Below are 16985 nucleotides of genomic sequence, written 5' to 3'. Positions count from 1 at the left end.
TAGCTTATTTTATAAAAATGACCCAATTTTTCAGCGTGTGCCATCTGTGGCTGTGTTGGTAGGACTTGCCCGAGATCAAGTCCCACTTCTGAGATTTGAATCTAATCAGAGACTTTAGTGCTGCACTTTTGGATGGCGTGTAAAATTATGATGCAAAAGACCTCTTGATGTTATTTTTGAACAGCGGGAGAATTATCCAGCTTTCTCAATCAATATTCCTACAATAAATAGATTCTCTAATCATTATCATACCTCTGTAGCAGCATGCTGTACACAAATCTGTGGCACTGATTACCATTCAACTGTATTTCAATGGCTATAAAGCAGCTCTGAGATGTCAATAATTTCATTGTTCTTGCCATCTGAGCAGAAGTTTGGCTCTGTGTGGAGGTTGCAGATCGGTGAGCCTATGTAAATGACCACTTAAGCACCTATTGGAACTAAAATTCATTACGTGAGCCATGGTCAGATTCAGTGTCAATGTAACTGCACTGTGTAATAAAGTGACCTGTACGATCCGTTTGTAAGACAAGCTTTTCACTGTACGTCGGTACAAGTGACAATAATAAACCAATACCAAGGCACTCCAACGGGGGATATTTTTCGTTTCCCACTCGTGAAGAAGAGCATGGACATCCTCTACGGGACGCGACAGGTGCTCTATTAATGCAAGCAATGGGCCCGAAACGTCAGCTGTTCGCTTCTCTCCATAGATGCTGCCTGACCTGCGGAGTTCCTCCAGCACTTTGTGTGCGTTGCTCTATTAATGCAAGGCTGACTTTCTTACCTGTAACTGTGAGCTGCAGCAAGACAGGACCAACTTGCAAAGTAACCCGTTACAGCACCGAGCCCTCACGCAGGACTTGCAAGAATAGCCGAAACTGAAAAAAGAAAAAAATAACCTCGGTGCAATACAAATAAACCTTTTAAACAAGTAGCACCGCCCTCAATCTCGGGGCGCCGGCAATATACATCAAAACGCATGCGCTTGAACGGACCATCGGCAATACACATTAACACGCATGCGTACTAACGGAGCGTCGGCAATACACATTAACACGCATGCGTACTAACAGAGCATCGGCAATACACATTAACACGCATGCGTACTAACGGAGCGTCGGCAATACACATTAACACGCATGCGTACTAACGGAGCATCGGCAATACACATTAACACGCATGCGTACTAACTGAGCGTTGGCAATACACATTAACACGCATGCGTACTAACGGAGCGTCGGCAATATACATTAACACGCATGCGTACTAACGGAGCGTCGGCGATACGCATTAATACCCACGCGTCCGAATGAGGGTTACGTGAATGCGCATGCGCTCAAACGGCACCTTAAGCAGGTTCTAGTAAATTCTTCCGGGTTGTCGCACGTTAAGCGCTCCCACGGTCTGACTTCGGAGAAATCCAAGCCTGGGCTGCTGCATCTGCCGGGTAAGCTGCATCTTATTGCGTGGAGGTGGTACACCTGATTGCAGCGGCGCCGTGTGTTCTTTCTCCCGTTTCGGAGCTGTTGCATTGCGAGGAGTCGTGTGGTCACCATGGCAACGTGGTCCTGTTGCAGAAACAGCGCCATGGGTCCGGGCGGCGTGAAATACAGAAACAAATAAAGATGCTGGAAATACCGGGCAGGGCGGGCGCCGGCGTCGTCAGCGCTCCGGGGTTGCCGTCTTTCATCAGGTTCGGGAAAAGTTGCTCAAAACACGTTCAACGCACAAAGCGCCGGAGCAACTCAGCGGGTCGGGCAGCATCTATGGAGGGGGAATGGACGGTCGACCTTTCGGGTCGAGACCCCTCCTCAGGATTGGAGCACAGATGCTGCCTGACCCGCTGAGTTCCTCCAGCGCTTTGTGTGTTGCTCCAGATTCCAGTCCTGTTCTTCGCCACCCCCACTTCTTTGCGTCTTTTATCAGAATCGTTCACTATCACTGAGTTATATGACGTGGAATGTGTTGTTTTGCGGCAGCAGTACAGTGCAGACATAAAATTACTATAAATTACAAAATAAATGACAGGAATAATGAGGTGGTGTTCATGGACCATTCAGAAATTTGATGGCAGAGGGGAAGAAGCTGTTCCTAAATCGTTGACTGTGGGTCTTCGACTTCCTGTACCTCCTCTCCCCGATGGTAGTAACAAGAAGATGGCATGTCCCAGATGGTGAGGGTCCTTGGTGATGGATGCTACCTTCTTGAGACACCACCTCTTGAAAATGTCCTCGATGGTGGACATCTCACTTTTTTTTCCAATTCTGATGAAAGTTCATTGATTTGAAACTTTTGCAACCTAATCTGCTGAATATTTCTGACAATTTTCATTACTTATTATTTCTAATTTTTTTTGTAATTTGACACCACTTCTCTTTCAGGACAGCCCACCTTCAACAAGTTCATCTTCACTGACAGGGTTTTTGTTCATGTCATTTACCTCATTTATCTTCATTGCTTTTTATACCTCGTGCTTATAGGTAGCTGGCTGCTGAAATACATCTTCAAAGCTGCATCTTTTTGCTCAACTGCCTCTGGCTTTTATTCCACAACTATTCCAACTGAAGTTGCACCTTGACTTTACTGTCCTCTAAGCTCATTTCTTTGGCCAAGAGTCATCCTCCAGCATAGTGGACCCAAGCTTCCCTAGATATTTTATTTGCAGACAGCCACTGTGACGATGACCTCTTCAATTTTTCTGCTTTTGTACATTATGTTCATCAGTATCCAGGCCAACCTCTGACCTTGTACAACGTGATAGGTGATCACTAGCTCCTCCTATCCCCATCTGGACCATGATCTAACCACTGAATATCAGCTATTATTTCCCAGACCACACTTCCAGGAATCTTCCCACTATTGTTTTCTATCCACAGCTCACTCTACCTCCTTCCCAAGGTACACACGTAGGCTGCAATGTTCAACCCAATCTGTCCTTTCCTTGTGGCACTAGTTTCCTCCTTTTTCTCTTGCATATTTGCAATGCTTACATGACATTTTTACAGCTTGCTGTTTCCTAACCTCAACCTGAATAATTTTCATGTAGGATGTTTAATGCTACTAACGTTCATCTTTTACCAGGACCACCTGTAGGCCCTTTCCTTGTTGAATCACTTTCCCTCACCTGGCCAAACTAGTTCTTGCAATGAACACCACTTCCTTTAATAGCATGCACTTCCCCTATTTTAGTTTTAAAAATAGGTGCTCTTATGGTAGTGGGGGTTATTTCATGTCTTCATGGGATATGTGGAAAATCCTTTCAATACTATTCCGGTTCCTTTCCTTGCTTTTTTCTGATTGATTGTGCTGATGCCTCTTGTTACCCTCACTGCAAAATTATCAACTTAGTCAAATTCTACTCTCTCCTTTGAGTGGCTGTTCCTTTTCCTGTGCTTTCACTTTCACTTTTTCTCCTCCCTCCCAAAAACCATAAAGGGGCTCTCTTTGCCCACTCCAGCAACCTCCCTAATCACTGTCCTATGTCCTCTGTGTTGTTCTTGTATACCTGTTGAGAAGATGTGCTACTAAATATTGCTTTTTTCATTCTAGCTATGGTTCAATTACACATCAAACACGGTAGTGAAAGCCAATTTTTGCTTGACACCACAGTAGATGTTACAGTGGAGGATCTAACCAAGCAAGTATCAACCATTTACAATGGCAGACTCAAAGTGGACAGGGTTTGTTCAGGTGAGTATTTGATAAGCTCTTGAAAATATGTTAGTAAATTGGTATGAATAAATTAGAAAGGTAAGCAAACATCATTAATTGAGGCATTATGTTTAACTGTTTTGCACAATTAAGAAATTGACTCTCACCATCCATTACTGAAGGATTATCATAGCTGAAATAGCAATTGGATACCAAAGGGATGGGTTTATAATCTTATGCTCTTGTACAGTTTCTGTTTGGAATCAACTGAATGTAATCAAAGTGGAAATGCTTAGGAGAGTAGAATGACATTTGTAGAACCCTTATTGACATTGATTCTGAAATCAGTAACTTGGCACAGGCAGATAATTCAGGATGAAATTTCTCTTTATTTACGTGGTTCATTTTTACAATCCAGAACAACGAATGTTCTGCTGGAGAAAATCGGCAGTCCAAGGGGCATCTTGGGGGGAGGGGAAGGAATGGTTGATGTTTTAGGTTGAAACCCTGTATTAGGACAGAGTGGAAAGGGGAAATAGTGTTTATAAAGTGGAGAGGGGGAGTGGTGAGACATAGGGCAGAGATGGTTGGTAGACTGGGGGGGGGGGGGAAGTTGGATGATGGGCAAATCGAGGCAGGTGTGGGGTGGTGAATGGAATCATGAGGTGAAGGAAGTTGTGGAAACGGGGACAAAGATAGGGGAACTGGAAGAGGATTTTGGGGAGGGGGGCGTGGGGTGAAACCAGAGGTGAGGGTTACCTGAAATTGGAAAACTGAATGTTCATACAATAGGGTTGTAGACTACCCAGGTGAAAGGAGACATTGTTCCTCTAGTTAGCATTGGGCCTCGTGCTGGCAATGGAGAAGGCAGAGGATGGACAAGTTGGTGTGAAAATAAGAATGGGAATTGACATGGCATACAACTGACAGCTCAGGAAGGCCATTGCAGCCAGAGTACAGGTACTCTGCAAAAATCACTTGCCTAGTCTCGGTGTGCTTGGTCTTGCTGATATAGAGGAGGCCACATTGAGAGAACTGAATGCAGTAGACTGGGTTGGTAGGTACCCACCACCCTTTGTGTGGGAAAAGTTGCCCTCAGATCTCCTTTAAATTCTCACCTTTAATCTATGTCCTCTAACTTTCAGACTACCCTACCTGACTATCTATCCTTTCTATGGTCCTCTTAATTTTATAACTCTCTAAAATGGTAAATTGGTTTATTATTGTCAAAAGTACCAAGGTACTGTTACGGGTCAGGTTGATATTTGGTGAATGTCCCTTTAAGGCACCTGGACAGTAGAGTGGTGGTGTGTGTGGTGTCATCACGACAGCAAGATAATAACGTGCTAAGTGAGTCAAGGAGAGAGAGAGAGAGAGACACTGACTGCTGGTCTTTGTAACAATGGATGAAGAACAATAACTGTGCTTGTCACTACAATCTATGTATGGATTTTTGGAGCAAATAAGTGGAGTCCACTTTGTCGTTAACCTGTAGTGGGAAACAGGTATTTCTGTGGGCGGCCACGTATCGAATGCCTTCGGGGTGGCAGATACTTTGGAACAAAGCAATGGAGATCAGTGATTGAGGTGTCATATGGGTTCCATCGTGGAACATGTGGATTTTGTAATTTCTCTCTACATTTTCTCTTCAGTCAACGGTGGTTTTGCAAAAGCCTTTGCTCACCTTTCACCTGATGACTTGCTGAACTGAACTTTGAGAACTATTCCTAGACTTGGGGGTTTGGGAATTTGCCACACACACACTTTGAGTTTAGTTTTGGGGATTATGTTTGCTATCTGATGTTTTTACTTATTATCATAACTAGTTATTAATAAAATAGTTTCTAACACTTATACATGACTCGGTGTGTTTCTATTGTTGCTGGTACGTAACAGTACAGTGAAAAACTGTTTTGCATGCCAGTCATACAGATCATTTCATCAGTGCATTGAGGTGGTACAGTGAAAAACAATAACAGAATGCAGAATAAAGTATTACAGTTACAGAGAAAGTGCAGGCAGACAATAAAGTGCAAGGTCATAACAAGGTAGGTTGTGAAGTCAGGAGTCCATCTTATCATAGTAGGGGAACTGTTCAATTGTCTTATAACAGTGAAATAGAAGCTATCCTTGAGCCTGGTGGGGCATGCTTTCACACTTTTGTATCTTCTGCCTGATGGGAGGGGAGAAGAGAGAATGTCCAGGATGGGTGGGGTCTTTGACTATGTTGGCTGCTTTACTGAGACAGTGAGAAGTGTAGACAGAGTCTATGGAGGCAAGTCTGGTTTCCATTATGTGCTAAGCTGTGTCCACAACTCTCTGCAGTTTCTTGCGGTCTCAGGTAGAGCAGCTGCCACAAGGTCACCCCTCAACCTTCTCACTGAAGCATGAAAAACTCGCAGCCTATCTAATTTTCCCTTTTATCTAAAACCCTCCTTTCCAGGCAGCATCCTGGTGAATCTCTTGTGCACTTTTCCTAGTACTACCAAATCCTTTCTATAGTGTGGTGACCAGAAATGCACACAATATTTCAAGTGTGGCCTAACCAATGTCTTGTACAGCTGAAACATGATGTTCCAACTCCTATACACTGAACCCCTGCCTGTGAATGCAAGCATGCTAAACGCCTTCTTCACTACTCTATCCACATGTCAGTTTCAGGGAGCTATGAACTTATATGCTTCTAATGTCCCTGCCATTCACTGTATACGTAGTTGTACATCTGGCTCTGATTTACTGTTAACCTGAACTGTTAAATCAGAACATATTAACAGCTTCAGATCAGAGGGAGGGATCCACCCAATTTAGCTGGGATCTCCCAGGTATTCTACTCCCACACCAACTTGCTTTGTGTATGTTGCAACTACATCAGAATGCTCCAGCTTTCACTTCCTTATGCTATTAATTTTATAATTCTGCATTCTGATTGTTTGAGATAATTGCTTATCCTATTCACTCAGAAGATAACGTTCCATTTCCACCATTCTTTTGGTTATGTGGGTTTGAATATACATGTTGGTCAGGAAGCTAAGAAAATTCTCCTGCTTTGAAAAGTGCCATGTTGCACACCCAAGACTATCTTTGCAATGTCTATTTAATAGCAGTCCATCTGAATGATAGCACCCCTTGACTGCACAGCACTCTCAGAATTGGACTGAGATTCTGTTTTGGAATTTTTGCTGAGTCTCTGGAATCTACAAACTTTTGATCTATTGATGACTGTGACACCAACAAGTAAGGACTATTGCTCAAGTAAATACATGATCTGTTGTGATGAAAATCCCTATGGTTTGGTGCAAGTGTTACTTGGAAAACTGTGTTCAACATCATATTTATAAGCTTTTAAAATGGTGTTTCGTTTTGTAGAAATAAGTGAATTGGCAGAGCATGGCACCTTCCTTCCTATTAATATGCAAGGACTGACAGATGAGCAGATAGAAGAACTCAAACTGAAAGATGAGTGGGCAGAGAAATGTGTACCAAGTGGAGGATATGAATTTAAAAAAGATGAAATTGGACGGAGAAATGGACAAGGTAAGACGGTGAAGGTTGTTAACATTCAATACCATTTGTGGCTTTTTGGTCCTCCATGTTTCGTACTCTGACTGAGAAGACTCCTTTCTAATTTGCTGTACTATTGGGACAGATGAAGTTGCAGAAAATGAGAACTGCTGCAAGCTAAAATTAAGTTTAAACTTAAAGAATTCTATGGAAATAAAAATTGCAAAACAACCATTAAAGAGCCATCTTAAAGATCGGGGATTATTGGTACCGATTGTTTTACTTTTAAAGGAAGTTGATGTGAAAATTTATTTGGGAATTTAGTCTGAAAATGTATAACCTTTTCCTTTACTTCCAGCTCCAAATCAGTCAATGAAAGCAGTTTTAACAAGGACTAAAGAAGAGGCTAAAGCGCTTATTTCAAAGGTACATTGGGCAATCTTAATGATAAAAAAACAATGCACTTTACAACTCAAGTATAATCACTAACTAATATATTGTAACAAGTTAGCTGATTTGGGCATAACAAGGTTGCAGGAAGCAGTGAAGTACAAAATAAATACCGTTGACTTTAGTGTTGTTGTTTGTGGGTTAAGTATCGTCCTGGACACCAGGAAAACCAACTTTTCTGCCTTTTTTTTTTGAATGCTCCTTTGGGATCTTGAAAAGATAAAGGACCTTGGTTTAATAAATCTGAATGATTCTACCTCCTGAAGCAAAGTTCTTTCATTTTAAAAAGAGTGTAAATGGATTGCTTGTCATCTTCTATTAAATGCTTGTCTCAAAAAGAAAGTTAAAATCTAAGTAATAAACAAGATCTAAACTTAGGGGCTTGGGAAATAAGTACAGTAAATTATTCATAAAGAAGTATTGTAATTAATATAGGCTTTAGAGCAGTTTTATTGGGATGTCTTGTTTTAGGGGCAGGAATAATAATGACATTGTACATTGAGTAATTTGTTTTATTTTAAAAAACTTTACTGTAGAATGATGTTCCAAAACTAAAGAATTCAGAGAATTAATTTGACTATCCAATTCTGTTTAGAAAGCCTTCAAAGGATGAGATCTTATCATTTATGAATGCAAAGTATCATGCATGACTTTCAGTAATTCTTGAGATTTCAGAAGTTTGAACTTCAAGATGAAAAGCCACTTTCTTCTATATTGCTGACCATTCTAGGTGTCAACAAAATAGTTCAAAAGAATATTATAAAGTGTCTCTCTCAGAATTCCTTAACCATAGAAGGATGGAGTTCCACTGTGTACAAATCTTGGAGAGAAACTGTTTGTGATTGAGGCTGGTACATATTGGAAAATATGCCAATTTAAATTTATCCGAAGCCAGAAAATTCTTCACCAGATCTTTTGTGCTCTAATTTCAGAAGAGAAATTGATTTTTTTTTCCAATCTTCTCGCTCCTGAAGTAGTGCTGAGTGGGAAATAAGTGAACAGAAATTAGAGAGGGGCACACTGTTCAAACCAAGGCTGTTTAAATTTAACTAAATTCAATTATTAATTTGTGCATAAGCATCACTAGTGTTTAAGTATTAGTAGTTTTAATGCATTACTGGTTTCTTCAAAGAATCATAGAAATATACAGCAGAAAAATGGATCCTTTCAGCCTACCTCCCACATGCTGACTGTGATGCCTACCTGCACTAATCCTGTTTGTCTGCAGTTAACCTGTATCCTTCTGCCTTTCCTATCCATGTACCTATCCAAACACCTTTTAAACATTGTAACTATATCTGCCTCCACTACCTCCTCTGGCAGCTTGATCCAGATATTCACTGTGGAAAAACTTACCCTTCAGATCTCTCGTTGTCTTGGTGTAGCAGCCAGCATAATCAAAGACCCCACCCATCCAGGACATTCTCTCTTCTCTCCTCTTCCATTGGGTAGAAGATAAAGGAGCCTGAGGGCACGTACCACCAGACTTAAGGACAGCTTCTACCCCACTGTGATAAGATTATTGAACGGTTCTCTTATACAATGAGATGGACTATGACTTCACGATCTACCTTGTTGTGACCTTGCACCTTGTTGCACTGCACTTTCTCTGTAGCTGTGACACTTTACTCTGTACTGTTATTGTTTTTACCTGCACTACTTCAATGCACTCTACTAACTCAGTGTAACTGCACTGTGTAATGAATTGACTTGTATGATCGGTTTGTAAGACAAGCTTTTCACTGTACCTTGGTACAAGTGATTATAATATACCAATACATTTCTTCCCTGTGCCCTCTAGTTCTAGATTCCACTGCCCTGGGGAAAAAAGATTCTGATTACCTATCCTATGTTCCTTAATTTTATAAACCTCTAAAGTCACCCCTCACCCATGTATGGTCCAGTGAGAATAAACCTAGCCTATCCAATCTCTCTGGTAGTGTGGCAACCAGAAATGTACACAATACCCTAATACTTAATTTTAACATGCCAGAAAACAATTTTGATCCAATGAGAGACATTTCATGGTCTTCTGAGCAGTTAGTTTTCTATTTAGTTTGAATGTAATGAAATTCTATGATTGACAAATGTGTTGAAAAACTGTTCAATTACATCATTGGCACAGTTAAGCCTGATCTAACCCTCTATTCTCCTCATGTCCACAGACTCTTGCTTTCTAGCAAGAGTTTTTTTTTATTTCTGATTGAAAGCAGAAATCTTTAATTTCTTTCCTGAGCTGACAATCACTTTTCTTTCTAGGCAATTGCCCAAGTTGAGTTGAGCTGCTTCTGTGTTGCCTGGTTTAAACATACACTTAAGGGTGATTCTCATTGAGAACCAATATTGAAGGTTTGTTAACTTAGTTATGACGGAAACAGACATTCATCTCCAGTGAAAGCTTGGTTCTCTCTTTTTTAAGAAACAAGTTCAGGCCAATGTATGTGTAACAATGGAGATGGTTAATGAAGCACTTGACCAACTGCGAGGAGCTGTTATGATTGTTTATCCCATGGGGCTTCCACCACATGATCCAATCCAACAAGAATTTGAAGGGAAAGAAGATCTGTCAGGACTACAGGCAAGTAGAAAACCATATGTACCATAAAAGAGATAACTGATAGATGAGAGGAACTTGAATTCTATTTCTTCTTTGGTTTACAGCTGTATTTGTTTTGGGGGTAAGTGAATATTTACAGCTTATTTTTTTTTAAAAGGTTCAATAATATGGAATCGAGCAGCTAATGATAAAAGGATTGTTTCATGCTGTATTAGAGGTTGTATTAAATATTGTATGATCATGTTATTTTTGTAGGCTGGGAAAATGGTGATTGAAGAGTCCGAGGCTCGTCTGTGGTGGGCAGGAAAAGAGTTGCAAAGAGGAAAGAAACTTTCTGATTATGTTGGCAAGAATGAGAAAACTAAACTTGTTGTAAAGATACAAAAAGTAAGTGCATGGGTGAAAGAGTACTTTAATGCAGTCCCAGCCTGGTACTTAAAGGATTTAATTGCAAATATGAGTTGAATAAACTTGCTTCCTTTTTTTCCCCTATTGAGTTGCGAAATTTGAGGAGTGACCTAAATGAGGTGATTTTTAAAAAAGCAATTTGGCAGACAGAATAAACATAAAATTAGATTCCCAGAAGTAATTTTAAATTGCTTTGAAGTTTAAGAATAAAATCAAAGAGTAAAAATATCTGGAATGTTTTCTTTATTTCCTCTTTTATTTGAACCCCACTACCACTTCGAATTTAGGGTATAGTAGGAGAATGGATGTGAGGTAGTGAAACTGAGTTGAGTAAATCCTGGTAATTTTGATCTGTTAACTTTTAGACATGCCCTAATCATTCAGTTGTAAATACGCTATCTTAACCATCTTGAGGATTGAGGGCTTTTGCCATGTTTCCCTGAAACTTCCACAAAATTACAGGAGACCATTGGCAGAACCCAACAGAAAATTTTCCCCCACATTCTTTCAAAATTAAGATGTAAAGAGCACATTAACTGATAAATGTTTGCTGATGATTCACCTGGTTAGGACAATGAGAAGTGAGGCCATAGCAGATAATGGGTACAGTACCTGTTCTATGCTGATCTTGGCTTGCTAGAAAAAATATTTTGTATCTACGTGGTAGAAGACACTGAAATCCATGGGCTAAAGGGAGGCTGGAAATAAATAAAAATCAAAGGTTCTCGACGAGTAATTAAGGAGAAAGCCATGGAAGATGGCAGGTTCAGAGAGGAGTATATGAATAATCTGGAGCAGGTTGGTATTAGGGTGCTGGTGGTGTTAGATGTTATGGGATGCATGAGGGTTGATAAATTCCCAGGGCTAGATGAGATCTATCCCAGTTTGCTGTGGGAAGAGGAGATAGCTGGTGCTCGGACAAAGATTATTTGCATTTTTATTAGCCACAGGTGCTAGAAGAATGGAGGGTAGCTAATGTTCTTTTATGAAGGGCAGCAGGATAATCCAGGCAACTATATGACAGTAAGTGGTATCAGTGGTAGGGAAATTATTGCAGAAAATAAGGGGTGGGAATCATGTATATTTGGAAAGGCAGGGGCTGATCTGGGATAAATCAGCATGGCTTTGTGTGGGGCAAATGCTGTCTCACTAATAAAGTTTTTTTTGAGGCGTTAAGAGGAACTAAGACGATTGATGAAGGCAGTGCAGTAGACATCGTCCATATGGACCTCAGTAAGTCATTTGACGAGGTCCCATGTTGTAGGTTGATCCAGAAGGTTTAGGCACATGGCATTTAAGGTGAGCTGGCTAATTGGATCAAAAATTGGCTTGGTGATAGGAGGCAGAGAGTAGTGGTGGAAAGACACTTATCTAATTGGAAGTCTGACCAGTGGTGTACTGCAAGAATCTGTGTTGGGACTGTCATTTTTGTGATATGTATTAATGACTTGGATGTGAATATTGGAGGAATGGTTGTCAACTTTGAGGATGACGTGAAAATTAGTGGTATTGTGGTTAGCAAGGAAGGTCGTCTAAAGGCTACAGATGGATATAGCTAGAAAGTTGGGCAGTGTGTTGGGCAGATGGAACTTAATCCCCTCAGATGTGAGGTGATGCATTTTTGGGAAGTCAAATAGGGATAGATACAGTAAAACTAGAGAAACAAAGGACTGCAGATGCTGGAATCTAGATTCCAAATACAGTAAGAGGTAGGGCACTGCAGAAACTTGCTGAAACAAAGGGATCTTGGGTTCAAGTCCATAGTTCCTTAAACGTGGCAACACAGGTAGATAGGGTGGTGAAGGAGGCGTATAGCATGTTTGCCTTCATAGGTTGTGGCACAGTATAAAAGTTAGGATGTTATGTCCTTGAGAATAACCTGAACACGTCTAAAGAAAGCCCACTGGAGTAAAGCAGTGGGGGGAAAAATTAGGACAGAAGGGAAAGAAAGAGGAGAAAAGTAGTATTTCTTTTTTTTAAAAAAAGACAGTAGTGATAAAATAACAAAAGCAGCAAACCAGGCAGCTTTAGGAACTGAATGCTAATCAGTGGGTTGGTTTTATTTACAGCAAAGTCATGGTGCTCCAGCTAGAGAGCCAGTTATCACTGAAGATGAACAGAAGCAAATGATGATGTATTACTACAGAAGACAAGAGGAACTCAAGGTACAGTGATTTTATCTACCTTGCATGAAGTTTTATCCTTCATTTAATCTGAAAATCCCTCTGCTATTCAGTATGTGAAAGGAAGAAACCAGAGAATTATAGACAACCTAACATCAGTTGTCATGAAATTGTTGGAGTCCCTTACTAAGAGGGACTGAACAATTTGAACAGATACCCAGGTTTGTCAAGGATAATCATGCAAGGTGCACCGGACATTTCAGGAGTAAAGTTAGGAATTGCTTTTCTCTGTGTAAAATGTGGCAAATAATTGATGCTATTTCTATTTTTTAGCAAGCTAGTGATTGATAAGTTTCACGACCAATGGCATCAAGACATGGGGCAAGGACAGATATATGGAATTGGGCCGAACATAATTCATGATCATGTTAAATGATGTAATAGGCTGAAGGTCTAATGGAGGAAGCTGTATTAAACCTGCACATGGTTGGAAAATAGGAATTCAGAGTAAAATGGTTTGAAGGCCTTCATTGTTAAAAGGATTTGAGTGAAAGTTCAAGGTTATGTTGCTACAGTTGTAATGTTGGTGAGACCCTATATCTGAGTTTGTGCAGTTTTAATATCTAAGAATGGATGTTTCTGCCATAGAGGGAGTGCCACAAGGAATATAGCAGATTAATTCCTGACATGGCAGGACACGAGAGATTGGGTTGATCACTGAATTAAAGCAGAATATTAGTGAAATCACAGGAATTTATAACATTCTAGCAAGCTTGTATAGATTAGATACAAGGATGACATTCCCGATGCTGGAAGAGTCCAGAACTAGGGTCACAGGCTCGGGATGCAGGGCATGCCATTTAGAACCAAGATCAGGAGAAATTTCATCGAGAGGGTGGTGAACTTGTGAACCAAGAACAGAGTATTAAAATGGATGTTCAACCATTGATCGTGCTGAATGTAGGACTGAATAGCCTGCTGTTTTCTAAGGCTTTGTTAAAAATAGAGTGGCACAAGTACTGTATCATGTCCATGTAAACTGTCTAAGGAGAACATCAGGATTCTAATGAGGAAATGTCTCCAAACAGTTACTTTTGTCCAACCATTTAATCATTGTGATGTGGCCACCTCTATATCAGTGAGACCAAGTGTAGGATAGGCAACCATTTTTCAGAGCATCTTTGCTCTGTCTGCAATGGTCATCTTGAGCTTCCAGTTTCATGTTATTTCAGCTCCCCTTCCCATTCTCACCTGACCTGCCTATCCTCTGCCTTCTCCACTGCCACGGTGAGGCCAAACACAAAATAGAGAACAACATTTTGTGTTCCACTTGGGCAGTCTACAACACAATAGCATGAACATTGAATTTTCCAATATCAGGTAACCTACACTGTTCTTTTCCCCCATCCACCTCTCCAGTCAGGTGTCTCTCCCTTTGTTCACTTTTTCAACCATGCCCCCCACCCAATTTACCAAGACAGTGCACTCCCCACCTAGTTCCATCTGCCCATAACCTATCCATCTGGTTTTCTTCTTCCAATATTCCCAGTGATCATAGGCCTTGCCAACCCAATGTCTTATGTCAGGAATCAACCTTGTATATTCCTTGTGGCACTCTCTCCATGGCAGAAACATCCCTTCTATGTTTCTATCCTTCCTATGCCCTCCCCTTCTTCCACCTGATTGCATTTGCCCATCATCCCTCCCTTATCACCTACCAGTCTCTTCCTACTCTTCCCCCACCCAGTTCCATCTACCTAATCTTTCTTCACACCCCCACCCTATCTGGTTCCATCTATCATCTACCAGCCTCTGTCTCACCCTTCCCTCTCACTTCTATATACTGGCCATCTTCCCTCTACACTCTCAGTCCCGACGCAGGGTCTCAACCTTAAATGCTAACCATCCCTTTGTTTCCAGGCTGCTTGACCTAAGTTCTTTCCAGCAGTTTTTTTTTTGCTATTCACTGCTAAGTCAGTGTCAGACCATGATATGATTTAAGGAATTCTCATAGTGTACGCAAGACCTAACATTTGGCTGTTAGCAGTTTGTGTCCAAGAATGAGTGCTGAAATTTGGATTTGGAGCACAATTAAACATTTCAAACATATTATTGTACTATTTATGCAAGAGCAATCAAGAAGAATCAAACAGTCTCTCTGTCTTATTGGCTATAATGTAGAATGCCAGATAAATAGTCATATGGAGAGAGAACCAGGTCAGTGCTAGAGTTCTTGGTCTGTGCTCACTTAGTTCATAATAGCCACAGGAATGGAGGCATTACATTTGGTTTGTTTCTCTAGTCAAGCAGGAGAAAGTCAGAGCTAATGTTTCTCAGTTATCTAGTCATTTCTGCTGACATCTGCACTTGAGCACCTTGATTTGGCATAGATTTAATCTTAGCTTCTCTCTTCCCACAGTAGTTAGTCATCAGGCACTTACTGCCAAGGGTTAAATTGCCTATCCTCAAAGGGAACCAGGGAATCAGAAGCTGACCAACACAGGAGTGATGCAATTCCTCAGCACAATTTTTTATTTTCTTAAAGATAGAGGAAAATTCTGTTGGGAGCTGCCACTATTCAATTTGCACTTCTCAAAATGGATAATGTTATGCAAATTATCAAACAAGAATTGTAAAGAAATGAAGCATCACAGCTTAAAAATGTACTAGGATACAAAGACAGATTTAACATAGCTTTAAGGAGTTACTAAAATGCTTTATGACCAATGAAGTATTTTTGAAGCATGATCATTATTATAACATGAAACGCAGCTGCCAATTTGTGCACTACACCTTTGCACAAGAAAGCAATGTTTCAATGACCAATTGATTTTGTTTAAAAAAAAATTTTGAATAAGGGATAAGTATTTAACAGAACACTAAGCAGAGCTGCTCTTGAGTGGAGTGCTTCTCAGTGTGTTAGCTGATAAATGCCACCCAACTGTATAGCACTTCCTTGGTACTCCCCTTGAATGTCAACACAGAATTGGAATGGGACTTATTACTGAAACCTTCTGACTTGAAGCTACAAACTTGAATGTATCATCCATTGTTCAAAGGGTTATATTTTCTTTTCTAAATAAAAACCTGTTGGTTTGAAATGCATGTTTAAGATTTTTTTTTAAAAAGGAACATTTCTGACTTGATTATTTGAATTATTTCTTTCCAGAAACTTGATGAAAATGATGATGAATCTTATCTTGATTCAGCTTGGGCAGATAGGCATGCTCTGAAAAGGCAGTTTCAGGGTGTAAAAGACATCAGGTGGGGTCCTAGAAAATAGTGGCAATCAACTCGCATGGTAAACTTTGTTGCTTTACTACCACAAACAATGAGGATGCTACAATATTCCTATATAAAGTATTTGCATTTAAGAAAATCAATAGCTAATGAAATAATCCTCCATGATTTAAGCGTCTTTCACCTTTTGAACAAATGGAAAGCTCTAGACTTTCAAAATATTGTTAATGGTAAATTTGTATGGTAGATGCAGTTCTTTAGCCTAATTTTATATATTTTGGAATTCTGGAACACTTGTATTCATGTTAAATAAATATTTATTTTCCAATTTATATTTTGTTGTACTTTCTGCAGGGTTCATACACAGATTAAAAGTTTAAAGGATTCTGCAATAAGACATCTTAGATATGTAGGAAAAGGTCACTGGTTCAAATTTTACTTTGAGAAAAATGCTGAGGCTGTCAGAACTTGCTGTTAAAAGTTGAAGAGCAACTTCTGTATTATGCATGTGCACATTTAAAAAGTTTGCTTGATATCTAATAGTGCTTACCAATATCATACATAAACCCTTCAGTATCTCTTGTACTTGAGCACATGTATGTTGCAAAGTGGAAATCAAGTGCAAACATTCTGTATTTCAGTTACGGCATTGTTTTCTCCCCCTCTAATTCATCTCACTCCAGACAAATTATCTGAATTAACAAGCCTTCACAACCACCTCTCAGCCAGTATAAATACATTGTCATTCAGTTTCTCAATCTCCACCCTATCAGAGGCATTCTCTGTTCTCCCTGTCCCCTTTTTCTGCAACTTCAGATGTGCTTTTTTTTCTAAATCTCCATCTTGAAAGTTATCAACTTAAGTCTTCCCCCAGATATGCTACATGACCTGCTGTGTATTTCCAATATTTCTCAATTTCTTTTAAGTGCTGAACTTATCTGGCTTTGATTAACATGTTTTGCATTGTTATTGCACTATTAATTAAATTTTATCTTTATTTAAATATTTAAGTTGTTTATATTTCTGACATTTAGAAACAAAGTCTTTGATAG

At 40.0% G+C, this 16985-nt stretch overlaps 1 protein-coding gene and 1 long non-coding RNA gene across 2 annotated transcripts in view; one reads left to right on the top strand and one right to left on the bottom strand.

Annotated features, from left to right (window-relative positions):
* The first annotated feature begins 1342 nt into the window (after positions 1–1342).
* On the top strand, positions 1343–16263 carry cfap298 (cilia and flagella associated protein 298). The gene is made up of 8 exons (XM_052015349.1): positions 1343–1450; positions 3553–3693; positions 7021–7188; positions 7514–7581; positions 10025–10183; positions 10418–10549; positions 12640–12735; positions 15863–16263. Exons 2-8 carry the CDS (start codon positions 3555–3557, stop codon positions 15974–15976), a joined length of 876 nt encoding a protein of 291 aa, XP_051871309.1. The 5' UTR covers positions 1343–1450; positions 3553–3554; the 3' UTR covers positions 15977–16263.
* The window catches only part of LOC127570080 (uncharacterized), a 59177-nt gene continuing 50434 nt past the window's right edge, over positions 8243–16985 (bottom strand). Inside the window, exon 3 of the long non-coding RNA XR_007956297.1 lies at positions 8243–8584. This is a non-coding gene — a long non-coding RNA (uncharacterized LOC127570080). The remainder of the gene's footprint in view (positions 8585–16985) is intronic.

This window comes from Pristis pectinata, chromosome 4 (assembly GCF_009764475.1).
Source record: "Pristis pectinata isolate sPriPec2 chromosome 4, sPriPec2.1.pri, whole genome shotgun sequence".
NCBI classification, from domain to species: Eukaryota; Metazoa; Chordata; class Chondrichthyes; order Rhinopristiformes; family Pristidae; genus Pristis; species Pristis pectinata.
The sequence above is the reverse complement of the archived record's forward strand: the minus strand, read 5'-3'. Positions and strand labels throughout refer to the sequence as shown.

Coding starts and splice junctions, on each gene's coding strand:
- cfap298 (XM_052015349.1), top strand. CDS start 3,555: ATGGTTCAATTACACATCAAACACGGTAGTGAAAGCCAATTTTTGCTT. Junction 7,582..10,024: donor CTAAAGCGCTTATTTCAAAG/GTACATTGGGCA, acceptor CTCTTTTTTAAG/AAACAAGTTCAGGCCAATGT. Junction 10,550..12,639: donor TTGTTGTAAAGATACAAAAA/GTAAGTGCATGG, acceptor TTTTATTTACAG/CAAAGTCATGGTGCTCCAGC.